Below are 13,653 nucleotides of genomic sequence, written 5' to 3'. Positions count from 1 at the left end.
CAACATTCACAGTGTCAACTGCTCGAGTCGCTGAAGCTCTCTCCGTTTGGAAACATGAGGCATTTAACACCAAGAAAGGGAAAAAGAATTACATCAGCTAATATTGGCTTCGTCTTCCCAACGATAGTCATAACTTCATTGCGACGTACTGCATTTCATCCGAAACATTAGTTCCTGACGATCGACCATCCGGAAGCGAATCCTCCCGAGGGAAGGAAGTGTCTTGACATGTCTCCTGGACAACACTTCTTGCCGTGGTGACGAGACAATTTAATAGGCTCAATCTGATCCCTGGTGAACTAATGTGCATCGATGCGAGTTTAACTAAGCCGTGTTGTCGGCCTTGGACTTAACACTCATACACACACACCTTCCGGCTGTTTTACAGCTTGACGAGATCAGAAAAATCACATGTCAGTGATAGTGCTACAAGCACGAGCGATAATACTAGGGAAGGTTCGTCGAGTGCATGCCCAATTTTGTTAGCGTGCTGGTGGACATTAATCACCACCGTTACGGTATAGAATCCACCGACGTATTAAGCGAATGAAGTCCCCAACACTCACTGAAGCGAACTAAACTTCCTTTTAAGGCGGGAGAAAGAGCAGATTGGAATGTGTTGTAGTATGTGGCTGCTGGTGAAGACAGAGCCTTCAATAAAAAAAGCCCAGCCAGCTCTCATGTTGGAGCCTCATGTTCTCCCTATTTTTTCTTCTGCTCCTTATCCCACATCTCGCATTGTTTCCTCTGGAGTTTAGCAGTGCCCAGCGTGAGTAGATAAGCGGTGAGAACTACTCCGGCCGCGCTGAGATTGGACGTGAAATTGTCGAACCCGAAGGCTACTTTCAAAATGCTTTGAATGGTACCTGAAGAATGCAGAAATGTGATACAGCATAAGATGTGTCAAACGGAAGCTCATAAAAATGCGAACAAGCGATTTCCCTGTTAATAGGATATATGGCTAATCGTAATGACATTGATGATAAACGTAGATACATAATATGTAAGAGTAAATATTATCAACACCATTATTAGGTATCTATAGGGGTATAATCATCATAAACCATACAGTAATATCCATATCAATATCATATAATTATTATACGATGATATATTAGAGTTTCACCCGTTTTACGTGAAGTGGCGTAAAACTCGGTGAAAAACGCGATATCCGCGGCCTGTAGTAGTCGTGAAATATGTTTTTCACTAGTGTATTTCATATCACTAGGCCTTAGTGATATGAAATACACGCCCTAGTGACTAGGGTGAAACTACATTGTATTAATCCTACACCTAGGATAAAGTTATAAATGCCTATTTACTATACCATTACGCCCCTATGGGGTATATTAATAAGATTATTATTGACAGTATGAACTGGTCGTTACTGAAATAGAGAATGTGTACGATTAGGTAGCTGGGGATGGTGAACTGTAGAATGCCCTTCAAGGTTCCTTTGGTCATGCGATACCTATTGGGAGGGATTCGAAGCTCCTATGAAGTTGCTGTATATGGCACTCACTTGAAACCGTATAGACATCTTACGGTGACCCAGAGAGCCCCACAGGCAGCAGCGAAGGTCGGGCGACCACATAATGCACACATCCACATTGTGAAGAGCATGTGGTTACCTACCAAGAATAAGAATACACCAGCATGTTGTGATAAACGTAGCTCTAGTCCTACTGTTTTCGAGTTGATTTATATGCACCCTCATGGCTCGAGCAAGCGGTTCTGGGGCGCCCTCGGATCCTTTCGGGAAACCCCAGTTGAAGTATGTGCCTGCATGTACGTACGAGGTCATCCTAGGTATGATCTTAGCTTACGACTAGCTCCGATGCAAATGAAGTCAATCATCCCATACTGCATTAGCCACGCTATGGTAACTCCACAGGGAGCCCAAAACATTCTGACGAACTCAGTAGAGAAAGTGTCCACGCTCATATGAGAGGAGGCTCCTAGGATGGACATTACTATGCAAAAGCTAGATGTCTGCGAAATGGCATTTCTCGCTTTACCAGAATTCCCGTCTTGAACGCGGCTCGCGCGATCCCGGATCACATTTCATCGTTACCCTTTCCCAAGAGTACGAAGACAACGATTGAGATATTGATGACAGCAGGGCTAATTGTGCGGGAGGAGCGGAGCTCGCTCGCCCATCGCTGAGAGCTCGCGCGTCACTCGAGAGCTTTTGTTGCTCACAATTCGATCTTCTGGACAACTATGATCTCTTTCTGTAGTCTCCTACACATATCCGAATGCTAAGGAATCTAGTGATTCTTCACTCGCCTTCAGAATCGCCGTAGTTACACCAAGATGATTCATCACGCACGCATGCACCGTGTGTGCGAGTGTAATGCACGCACAACGGGAACTGACGTTTGTTGCAGTATATCCTCCGCTCGCTCACATTCACCCTAGAATAGGATACTACTCTAACCGAATAGTTCGCTAATCTACCACAGGTCGCTATCGTCTAGTGGTTAGGACGTCACGTTGTGGCCGTGCCAACCCCGGTTCAAATCCGGATAGTGACTACAGTTTTGACCCAACCTATCAGCATTTCATGATCATCTCCGAAATTCCCTCCCGAGTGGGATATTCATCGGAACTCGACGGATAAACACGCACCATACAAGAACAGTAAACACGACCGGAGTACGCCACAATACAATACTCTCCTACACAAACTGACAGCAGCACAAGTCATCTGCAACGATAAATCAACGACATGGTCCATGCTGACTCAACTCTTTTCATAACGCAATCCCCAGAGATGGTGGAAACAGCAATCGATATTGAAGAAAAGACGAATCTCCTCGGGAGACCTTGCACAGTTTATTCGGGACGAGGATCTGCATCAGTGCTATGGGAGTGGTATACACAAGCTGGTGGCATCTTAGAATCTCTGCTCGACCGAATAGATCATGTTGTGCCTCCACGTTGCCGTCTCCTCGCGCGAACGTACTATGGAGTTACACACACTCCATTCTCGGCAGTGTGGGAAAGTGTGCATATGACCAACGACATATGCTGATGAGTCATCAGTGATGACAACATGTGAATTTTGAGGAGATTGTGTTAACTTACTGTTGGTTTCTGTAGACTTTTACCACATGTCCTGTGTTATTCTGTATAATTATCGAGGAAACTCTTGAGCTCAGCCGAAGAAAGGAAACATATATTCCTCCAACACTGTTTCAAGATATCTCCAATGGTGTCGAACCCCTCGCGCCTCACCAAGAAGAGACGTCCCTCTCGAATTGATGGGCATGTACAGTACGCGCCATCCAAAGAACCGCGAGGGTAACTCCTACGAGCCGCTCCACATTCCGACCTGCTCATCAGTCGTGGATACAAAACTGGTCCCCGGCGAACTACCAGATACAACCTCTCTTCCTGTTGTTGTGTGATTACTACTGGTCTACAACAACCCCTCGTAGGAGGACACTCCCTCGCCCACCACCCCATAGTTAAAACGGAGACTAGTCACAGCACCAAATTACATTATTGGAAACCTCAAAGTGTTCGACGAAAATGACAAAGGGACGAATCGCCGGTCTCACCGGTATGGAGTAAAATCAATCTTTCGAAACTTTACAAAGCCGTTCCGTCTTCTTCGGACTTCCTCCCTCATCCACAAGGGAATCATGGCGAGTCATCGAGTACACCTCAGAGGGATCAGCCGGTGGGACGATCACTGACATCATCATCATTCATAATACTGGGAAATGATGAATTCACCTTCTCCAGTGTGGCCAGGCACATCAACCTTGGACCCAAACCAGTCATCCCACGCATCGTTACCCTCCAGACCGACGCCTCCCTCCTTATCTATTGGATAATACATCTACGGACTCATCTAGCTTGGAAGAACAACACTCTCCATGGTTTCATAACAATGAGGAAAATGCTCCTAATGTGATGACGACATTCACAAAAATGTGGAAAATTCGAAACGAGTTTCCCCGGGAGCATTATAGGTCCCTGACAGCGTCTATGAAATTCATCACACCGTATCGGCCACCGAATAGGCCCCACTACTACTACTACTACTACTACCCTCGACCTGTTTTCCACCAAAGTCACTATTATCATCAACAGCAGCAAAATCTGACGCCACACTGTCGTAGGAAATCAGTCGACTCCCGCTGGGATTCGGCTCCTTGGAAATCTGAGATGGGAACCTGCCATTCGAAGGATAACCCGTCCACACTACCTCCGGGCCGCCGGGAGGCGACTGTTCTCGGCTGGCAGGCTTAGCTCGCGTCGAACTCTGAATACGTGTACGGATGAACTCCTCCAGAAAATAGCAACTTCTACCTCTCCTAGCATCTCACGCAGCAGCGATGACCACGAAGAGCTACTCGATGAAGGACCTACGGCAACGGGTGTGAGAGAGCCATAACGTCGGGAAGGGGGGCAGAGGAGGAGACATTACTTGGTGACGATTCACGAGAGGGATGGATGAATGGCGCCGCACGGGGCGCCTGTGGAGTTTGCGGATCTGGAATACATCACAGCAGTAACAAAGAGGTCAGTTATGGACTAGGGTTGATTTCTGTGAAATGAATCCAACCACTACACCACTCTTCAAAGGGATTCACAAGGAGTGTGATATAGTTACTGTCCATACCTAGCCTATCTATCGGCATGTATTCTGTCCCAACTTTACTACATCTTCCACCATTTCGTGTTTGACCATTCGGTCGTGAGGGCGGCGGTCCCTCATCGTCTTGAGCTTGCCTTGCAAGACATTCGTCGATGCATTGTTCCAATGCAGCATTATTATTGATTAACACCTGATCGAATACGATATGATTTTTCTTTATAATCTCATTAGAACTCAATCATCCACACGCCCAGAGTTAGTACCTCATCTATGGTCTCAACTTTCATATCGGGGAACATTTCCTGTAGCGTTTTAAACGCTTCAGCCAGTGGAGAAGCCACCACTTGTACGTACTCAGCGTTAGGGGTTGGCCTACGTTGCGAGAATATCAACAATTACGATAGGATGAATTCGTGGACGAGGTATAAAAGCGCGAAATCGAGCAAAGAAGCTTGTGGGAATAAAACTACTTTTTGTGGTAGACAACAGAGTGAGGTATAAAATCCAAAGGAATTTCGTGAAATAAAAGGAGAACCGAGACCCGTCCCAAAACCCGACAGGACCAACCAGATCTCCCCAACTGTTATAAAAAACCATACATTGGATTTTGATAACATTGTAAACATCATCGCTATCATCATTATCGATTGTAGGATGTTTCCGAAACTATATACGAGAACAACATAGTTGATTTCATATCCGGAGTTCGGCGAGCGACTCACTGTGGTGGAGGGGCGCTGCTGGAGGCCCGTGGAGGGAGGACGGCGGGTTCCTTAGACCTTCTGAACCCTCGGACGAAGTTCATGGACGTAATCCACTAAAAACTGAAAAAGAAACTCTCTTAAACTACTGCAGTTAAGGGTTGCACGGAAACATATGAAAATTCGTTCAATATAACGCACGGTGGATTCAATCCGGGGACTTATCGGATACTGGGGAAGAGTCATAACGTCTACGACATAACGACATTTGCATATATGCACTCTGAAAGTCGTTGCCGACTCATTCCATGTTGCATGACTGGCTCAGGGAGGGCAGGTGACGTGAAGGGCGTGACGCAGGCGTAGCACGGTGACCACATGTTGCCTTGTCGCACTCCAAGGGTAAATTACAAAATCCAAGGGAGTATGACAAAATCAAAGGAAATTTGTCGCTCGCACTTAGCACTTTGGGTTTCTACACCTTTTAAACATCTAGTTCGTCTTTGGAACCATCAATTTCGTCGGGACGCGCGAAGTTGGAGGTACGAATCCGAAACGGGAAGATCATATTCGCAATTAGAACTTTCAACTTCGTCATAGAACTTTCAAGTTCGTCCGAAGTCGATAGGAAGTTCAAGTTCGTTCTAATAGAACTTTCAATTTCGACTCTCGAACCTTCGAGTTCGTCATAGAACTTTCAACTTCGTCGAGTACACCTTTGAAACTTCAATTTCGTCCCTTTAGGAAAATCGACTTCGTCGTTCGGAACTTCAATTTCGTGTTTGCGGGGCAATTATGCCAGTACTCTCATGGTGAGGCTTATGATTAGTGCTCGCGGTACACAACCGAGGTAGTACTACAGCAACAACGAAGGCACTATTGAAAATCCTCATATCAATGTCATCATGACATTCTCATGTGACATCTCATTCATGTGACATTATCATGTCACATGAATAGTGCGGCCAGCCAGTAGCTGGCAGCCACTCATATGACTGGCTCGATCAAGAAAACGACATAGTCAACCACCGGCAGGCATGTATTCGTGGTTGATTGCTTTACTCAACAACCAATAGCATGCCCGCAGAAGCGAGCTGTGACAGCGGAACGATGCCTCCTCGCCATGTTCTCGAGCCATGTGCGCGCGGTCAGGAGATATGACGGGGTGAGCGGGAGCAGCGGCCGCATGGATGGGTGTCGCAGAGGCTTGGTTCTGCATGATGCCCACGGACGAGTGACACGGTCAGCAAAACACGAGCCTCATCGTAAGAGTACTGGCATAATTGCCCCGGTAACACGAAATTGAAGTTCCGAACGACGAAGTCGATTTTCCTAAAGGGACGAAATGGAAGTTCCAAAGGTGTACTCGACGAAGTTGAAAGTTCTATGACGAACTCGAAGGTTCGAGAGTCGAAATTGAAAGTTCTATTAGAACGAACTTGAACTTCCTATCGACTTCGGACGAACTTGAAAGTTCTATGACGAAGTTGAAAGTTCTAATTGCGAATATGATCTTCCCGTTTCGGATTCGTACCTCCAACTTCGCGCGTCCCGACGAAATTGATGGTTCCAAAGACGAACTAGATGTTTAAAAGGTGTAGTTGCTTTGATGACAGATTTCATGTGTATAACAGTTCGGGTTTCTGGTTGCCTTGTCGGGTTTCGGGTTTACCCTTCAACTTGTCTTCCTTGGATTTTGTACATCACCCCGCACTCCAAGTGATACGCTGATTTCACTTCACCAGGATGCATAGGAACGCATATGCACGATGCGCCAAAAGGACTTTTTTTTGTGTGAAGGATCGCATCAGCCGCCGAGGCTGTTGCGACTAAGGAGATAGGAGGCCGTCCAAGACCTCCTCCTCATTCGGGACCTACTGCGCGGCATCTCATAAAGCCTCTATACTCTCATACTCGAACTTGTAGTTTATATTAACTTTATATCAAAACTCTTCAATCCATCATCGATGATGATAATGATGATGATTCATCATTCTCTCTTATCTATAGCTTCCGATCTTCATCATCAGTAGTTTGCGTGCAACTGGCGGTAGTTTAGCGAAACGTTGGTAATAAAGCATATATTACTCGTTGTAAAGGAATGCTTCAATCAGCAGTGTTCGATCCGTTCACTTGTAGGTGTTGAACTTTCTCAATATGAGTTCTAGTACTAATGCAGCCGACGACGGAGCTCAGCATGTTTGGCGAACAAATGCTGGCAACTACTACCATGTGTTAGACCTGGTCATCACCGATCCAGAGGTAATAGTAGGATGAATATAGGGAGCGTTCAATTAACCGATTTCGAAATACTGAATCGCTTCTTATACGTAAAATACGATGCTAGAATCGATTATGACATCCTGAAATTATTCAATGAAGAAGAGGGTGCTCTCAACTGGGATCAGCTTCGGTTCGTCTCGGCTGAGAATTTCCGATGAGTCATAAAGATAGTATTTCAGCGCTGTTGCTATTCGGTGTGGAAGACGTTTTTGTAGTATTTATAAAATGATATATTAGATAACAATAACTAATAGATAGGTTAACATAAATAATAATACCAGCTATTAATAAATAATAATATATAGGTTAAATATTAGTATAAACATAATAATACCGCTGGTTATAAACTAGTAATTAATATATATACTATCACATTATAAATCATGACATCCAACAAGAGATAGAGACAGTGCTTTCCCAATTTTACTCACCAAAAAATAGGAGCATTGATTTCGACACTATATTAGAATGGTTTCAAAATCGCAAGGCAACTGCGTGGAGCTGTAATGATTGCGGTGACAGGTGACACTGAGAGCCCGTAAAGTCATCCGCGCCACATTCCTCATCTTTCTCACCCTATGCGCCCGTGCTGCCCTCCTCTTAGCTGACGGTAGGCCTCATCAGGAGTTAGCATTATCAATGATTCTACTCTGCAGGTGAGCCGCTAATGCAGACTCTTGTTGGGATAGCATTTGTAGCAGTGATTCCAGCATTTGGATATTGGGGGGCAAAGAAAGCGTAATAACTACAGGAATTTAGAAATAGTGATATGTGTTTTGTAGGTCGCCGACGTTAATGAGCCTGTTCTGTCTGCTGATGCTGATTCACGCATCACACGCGACGGCTCTATTGATATACGTCCTAGTCGCTGCCTTCACAGACGGATGCATGTACGTTCTCCCATGTGGGTTGATTTCAATCTTATGTCAGAGATGAGGAGGATCCGAGCCGTCCTGGGATGACGATTTGTCGGAAAATAGATTGGAATTGGATGTTCACCATTGCGGTCGTTCTCCTCGCAGTATGGGCAGTGCTGGCCTTCTACGCTTCTTATCAAGGATACAAGCTCTTTGTGAAGTTGGCCAGCGGTGACCAGGTGAGGCAGCTACTGCCGCTATCGGTGTGGACTCGGTGGCTGTAGGTTGCCACTACGCAAGAGGGGACATCATCAGCTTATGAGATGGATCAGAAGGATGGGGAAGTCACATACGGCAAGGTGGGACTGCTTATTGAGCTCCATGTGTATGTGATTGAAGTGTGTTTCAGCCGGTATCAGAGAGTACCACACCTGTCTCAAATGACGATATCGAGATGGGCAAGGCCCAACAGCCTAGCCGCCGTCATGGCTCGTCGACTTCGCTTGACAGTGGTGTACTTTGAGTGTAGTCCTGATGAGCATGCACTGTGTTACGGGTGTCGCCTTGGTATGAAATAGTGAGATAAACTCCGCCTGGTAGGTCTTCACACGGGGACTATACAGTGCTTGCCAATTTGATATGCAAACGTGAAAAATGAGCATGCTTCCGTTAGAGTGATGATAGTGTAACAATGTAAATATTGTTATATATAAGTACTGTGAGAAGCATAATCGTTTGAAGCCGCAATAGAGAAAAAATACCCATCATGTGATCTCGCGCTCGCCCAGGTGTCCCGAATAACAAAACCTAGCGATTTATAATATATGAGTTTTTCGTCAAGATCGTTGCCGAACTCGAGTTCGACGTGTATCTACGTCTTTTTCATTTACTCGTTCGAGTTCCTCTGGCGATTCGGGATTTGATCGTTTCTCATCAGCACAGGTATGTCTGCATTCACTCGATGTGTTTTCTCAGGCTTGTCGTCTTCGATCGGCTTATGTGTATATAACTGTGCTTGTTCGGTTGCACTCCCCCCTGATAGGTTTTGAGTGAAAACTGAGTGGATTCTGTACTGAATATCATTTCAAGATACTCTTTGGGGAGGTGTTTTGTGTTGTTAGTACTTCGACTGTAAAAAGGGGCGAGAATCGAATAAATTCTCGGATATGCACGAGGGGGATTGAGTAACATGCTAGGGAAGGAGACAAACTGAGAGAGCAATAACAAACAGACTGCGAAATCAGACTATGAGGGAAATCTCTTCTGCGCGAATTCGCCATGGAATCGTGTGAGTGACGTATACTGTCGATATTATGGCTGATAATGCGAACAAAGTGATGATGTTGCATCATGCTGGATCAGTAGACCGCCGGTCTCAGATATATCTAACTTATCTTAACTATAATTAACTTATGTAACTTAGGGTCTCAGATTTATGCTCGTGAATCACGAGTCGTGATTCATAGTCGTGTGAAACTAACGAGGTTGTTCGTGTGCAGGGTTTGTAGTTCCCAATACGGGTTGAATACGATAAAAGCATCTACTTATTTGGAAGCATATGTCGCGGCCTTATCCATGTCGAGAACTGGGGCCGCCATGGAATATCCATGAAGAACACATCTGTGATCCTTGGAGCCATTGCCAGCTCAATGCTGGACATCAGGATGAGCCTGAAGCCGGTCTGTAGACTAGGTAAAACGTTCCGTGAGAGAAGGCCTTCCGTAAGAGAAGACCTTTCGTGGATTTTCGCAGAGCATCAACAAAACCAAGAAATCTTCGTGGCCTTCTTCACGTTAGGAGAGGCGAATAGACCTATGCGAAAGTAAAACAGAGTGGTGCAAGGAAAGGCCCACCCCTTGAAGTTTCCCGACATGTGATAGTTGAAGAACAAAATAGGTATCATTGAGAAGCTCTTTCCAACGCTGTATGAACGGCTCTGATATTCGAATTGCTCACTGAGGTCTCGTCAAACGCCAAGTCGGCCACATGGAAAAACGCCGTACCGGTTTCGACTTGGTACTCACAAGGGATACTCGGCCACACTTTGCATGCTCTCTTTACATTAGGAAGAAGGCTGGCACCCAACGCCAGGTCTCAACTCGTCGGGGGTCATCACCTGGCAGTTCCACCGGCATCCCCGCGGGAACTTCTTCCTCATGACCATCGCACACGAAGTCGGCATGTCCTTGTGCAGACAAACGATTGAGCAGATTTGCAAACGGTCTCTGAAGTGTGAGTCAAATTGGCAATAATCGAGTGTCGATACAGAAACTCGTGGAGGAACTCGAGTATTCGCAGCCAATGTCAGAAGCATCATCATGGTCCTGCGAAGGGTGGGAAGTCTTCCTCTTAGTTTACTCGGGCCGCCATAGAGACTGTGCAAGCTGCAAGTCTGCCTCGTGATGTGACCCTTAGGATCCAACTTCGCACCCCTGATTGCATGAAGCTTCACATTCAGTGATGTGCACCGGCAATCACGAGTTGGGGACTTGGGATTTGGACAACTCGATGGGCGTGGCTATGAGTCTTACTCATCTCAATTCTTGATTCGTCGCCGAGGAGATTATCCAAAACAGTCTACAGCCTCTCTCCGGAATCACTGCTAGCACTCAATGATAAGTTCAACGGCCTAGCATTCACAGCAACGAGTTGGTGCGAAGGGTCTCGGGGTGTCTACCCGGTACGTATTCTAGAGATCCTAGCTCTACGGTGATCGAAGAATGGACTCTTCGCAGCTTTCGACAGGCGCTGCCGGCTTGGTAAGAGGAAGGTCGTGCTCAGCTCGCACTCTCATGCGTATTCTGTGCTATGATAGGCGGTAAAGGATACTGGGATGATCCTAGTGGGATCACTTATTATAACGCTCACTATACGACCACGGTGGGGACATGGCAGGACAGAAATTCTTGTGCGCATAGTGAGTCGAGGATTATCAACCGTGCGGATTGGTATCTTCCATAATATCTTTACTCACTTGCAAAATTTGACATGCTCTCGCTCGCCTTTACTTAAATGAGCTAATCTGATAATTAGCACTCGGGCTTCGAGTTCCTGACTTGTTCATGGTGCTACTTGCCTGTTTTAGCGGGCTTGCCTATTGTTAGTCATAGGTTGTCGACTAATCTCCCCATGCTCCATTGTCTAGCTCTCGCCGGTAGTTTGGCCGCTGTGGTCGTCGCCGTCACTGATCTCAGAAGACTCCAGTTTCCAACCACTCCCTCTCCGACTATCAAGCCGGAGGATCGCGAACGCTGTAACCTCTACTGCAAAAGTGAGTTTACGACTGCGTTCTGAGCGATTCGATCTTCTTTTGCAGCTTTGAATGGGGCGTCAAGCTACTGCAAGCATTGGCTAACCTATCCAGTTTGTATGACCGGGAATCAACCTTGCTCGGCAGATGTCTGCAATGGTAAGCAGCTCAGTGTAGCATCTACTCAGCATTCCCGATCTCCTATCAGCGCATTGCCAACCACTCTTCCTCAGTTCGGCCAGGAGCTACGATTCCGCCTCAGCCCACACCGTCCAAGGAAACTGCTGATGCCTGCGATCAGTATTGCCGAGACCTCAATAACCCTGGAAGTTATTGCAAGTGGTGGAGATCTTCTCCTGTCTGCCATGTGGGCAATCAACTCTGCGGCGATCTAGCGGTGTGTGAACCCACAACAACTCGATCCGTGCCCCCAATCACGACTACTCCAACCCGACCTACCACATCCACGGCTGACACGACTACAAGGGTTTCTACAACCACTCCAGCCCGACCTACCACATCCACGGCTGATACGACTACAAGGGTTTCTACAACCACTCCAACCCGACCTACCACATCCACGGCTGATACGACTACAAGGGTTTCTACAACCACCCCAACTCGACCTACCACATCTACGGTTCCTACGACTACAAGGGTTCCTACAACCACTCCAACCCGACCTACCACATCTACGGTTCCTACGACTACAAGGGTTTCTACAACCACTCCTACCCGACCTACCACATCTACGGTTCCTACGACTACAAGGGTTCCTACAACCACTCCAACCCGACCTACCACATCTACGTTTCCTACGACTACAAGGGTTTCTACAACCACCCGAACTCGACCTACCACATTCATGGCTGATACGACTACAAAGGCTACTACAACTACTCCAACTCGGCCAAGCACATCTACGGCTGTTACGACTACGAGGGTGTCCACAGCCGCTCCAACTCGACCTACCACATCCACAGTGCCTATGACCTCGAGAGCATCAACAACAACCACCCAGCCAACCACGTTCCCGGCTTCTACCGCTACCCCAGGGGTTTCTATAACATCAATTGCTCCTACGACGATCGCAGTGGTTCCTACCACTTCGTCCGTGCTTCCCACAACGCCGCGTGTCATTCCTAGCGGGACGCCCGATATTTCTGCTTCGCCACCTGCCAGCCCTCCTGGGTTGCGGTAAATTTAAAGTGTGTTGGAGAGTTGGCAATGACGGATATTTACACATAATTAGGTGGGTACTTCACCTCTGATTCACTATCACTAAGCCTATTTTCTCTGCACCATGGGCTCCTCAAACCGATCCGTATTCACATGCATTCATACAAAGATGAATTGTGTTGTATGTGTAGTATCCCACTTGAAGAATCTCTGCATTGTCCCGAGACTTACACGGGATGTTAACCTAAGCGGATATAATAGCTCAAAAAATTGGTCGTAACTTGTTGTCACGTCTGCATTGTTTATTGAAAGTCACCCTTTGAAAGATGGATAAGGACTCGGAGTTATCAGGCGCTCGAACAAATGATTGTACTTCGTAGCTGAAACTAAGAGGTGATAGTACTAAGAAGCTATTCGACTTGTAAAGGCCTTGAGATTGAAGGCCAAGGGTATCCTCTTTTCTCAAGCTGTAAGAGGTAGTTTCGATGAACCTAACTGAATTTTCGTGGCTGACTCACGTCGCATGATGGTGACTAGTGATAGATAGAATTCGCAGTGCCTACGTATACAAGGAGACAAACAAGTTGAACGCAAACTGCTACTCGAGGAAAAACCTTCTCACGTTTTCCTGCTCTAAGGCGTCGACATCATGCGGTCCATTGATGAAAAGGTCTTGGACAGCCTCCTTCCTTTTTGATCGCAGCAGTTTCGCAGGCTGGTGTCACACCAGTGGGGTACACTGTGTACGTACGGATGCCCCAGAAGGGGGGA

General features: G+C 46.5%; 4 protein-coding genes and 1 non-coding gene across 5 annotated transcripts in view; 3 read left to right on the top strand and 2 right to left on the bottom strand.

Annotated features, from left to right (window-relative positions):
* Positions 1–34, top strand: part of Pmar_PMAR021711 (spermidine synthase, putative) — a gene marked incomplete at its 3' end in the record, with an annotated part of 1,719 nt that extends 1,685 nt beyond the window's left edge. The window contains exon 9 of the mRNA XM_002777199.1: positions 1–34. This exon is cut by the window's left edge and continues 4 nt beyond it. Within this exon, the coding sequence (XP_002777245.1) occupies positions 1–34 (34 nt within the window).
* A 586-nt stretch (positions 35–620) lies between these two features.
* Positions 621–1,971, bottom strand: Pmar_PMAR021710 (conserved hypothetical protein; the record flags this gene model as incomplete). The annotated part of the gene is made up of 4 exons (XM_002777198.1): positions 621–1,471; positions 1,523–1,631; positions 1,687–1,782; positions 1,827–1,971. The coding sequence occupies 4 exons, from the start codon at positions 1,969–1,971 to the stop codon at positions 1,330–1,332; spliced, it is 492 nt and encodes a 163-aa protein (XP_002777244.1). The 3' UTR covers positions 621–1,329.
* Positions 1,972–2,465: 494 nt separating this feature from the next.
* Positions 2,466–2,537, top strand: Pmar_PMAR021709. Its single transcript has one exon. It is a non-coding gene; the product is annotated as a tRNA-His (tRNA).
* Positions 2,538–3,514: 977 nt separating this feature from the next.
* Pmar_PMAR021708 (hypothetical protein) lies at positions 3,515–5,417 on the bottom strand (the record flags this gene model as incomplete). Its single annotated transcript, XM_002777197.1, has 9 exons — positions 3,515–3,700; positions 3,745–3,834; positions 4,063–4,174; positions 4,220–4,276; positions 4,324–4,379; positions 4,442–4,507; positions 4,679–4,802; positions 4,876–4,984; positions 5,335–5,417. 9 exons carry the CDS (start codon positions 5,415–5,417, stop codon positions 3,582–3,584), a joined length of 816 nt encoding a protein of 271 aa, XP_002777243.1. The 3' UTR covers positions 3,515–3,581.
* A 2,033-nt stretch (positions 5,418–7,450) lies between these two features.
* On the top strand, positions 7,451–9,519 carry Pmar_PMAR021707 (hypothetical protein). Its single transcript, XM_002777196.1, has 8 exons — positions 7,451–7,575; positions 8,119–8,206; positions 8,253–8,334; positions 8,379–8,486; positions 8,527–8,692; positions 8,738–8,812; positions 8,863–9,049; positions 9,429–9,519. The coding sequence occupies exons 1-7, from the start codon at positions 7,471–7,473 to the stop codon at positions 8,974–8,976; spliced, it is 738 nt and encodes a 245-aa protein (XP_002777242.1). The 5' UTR covers positions 7,451–7,470; the 3' UTR covers positions 8,977–9,049; positions 9,429–9,519.
* The last annotated feature ends 4,134 nt before the right edge of the window (positions 9,520–13,653 follow it).

Source organism: Perkinsus marinus (genome assembly GCF_000006405.1).
Source record: "Perkinsus marinus ATCC 50983 genomic scaffold scf_1104296952158, whole genome shotgun sequence".
Taxonomy (NCBI): domain Eukaryota; phylum Perkinsozoa; order Perkinsida; family Perkinsidae; genus Perkinsus; species Perkinsus marinus.
The sequence above is the reverse complement of the archived record's forward strand: the minus strand, read 5'-3'. Positions and strand labels throughout refer to the sequence as shown.

What these genes read in the sequence shown, in the direction of transcription:
- Pmar_PMAR021707 (XM_002777196.1), top strand. Translation starts at nt 7,471, where the DNA reads ATGAGTTCTAGTACTAATGCAGCCGACGACGGAGCTCAGCATGTTTGG. An exon ending in TGCCCTCCTCTTAGCTGACG is followed by an intron (nt 8,207 to 8,252) that starts GTAGGCCTCATC and finishes TCTACTCTGCAG; the next exon opens with GTGAGCCGCTAATGCAGACT. An exon ending in GCCTTCACAGACGGATGCAT is followed by an intron (nt 8,487 to 8,526) that starts GTACGTTCTCCC and finishes ATCTTATGTCAG; the next exon opens with AGATGAGGAGGATCCGAGCC.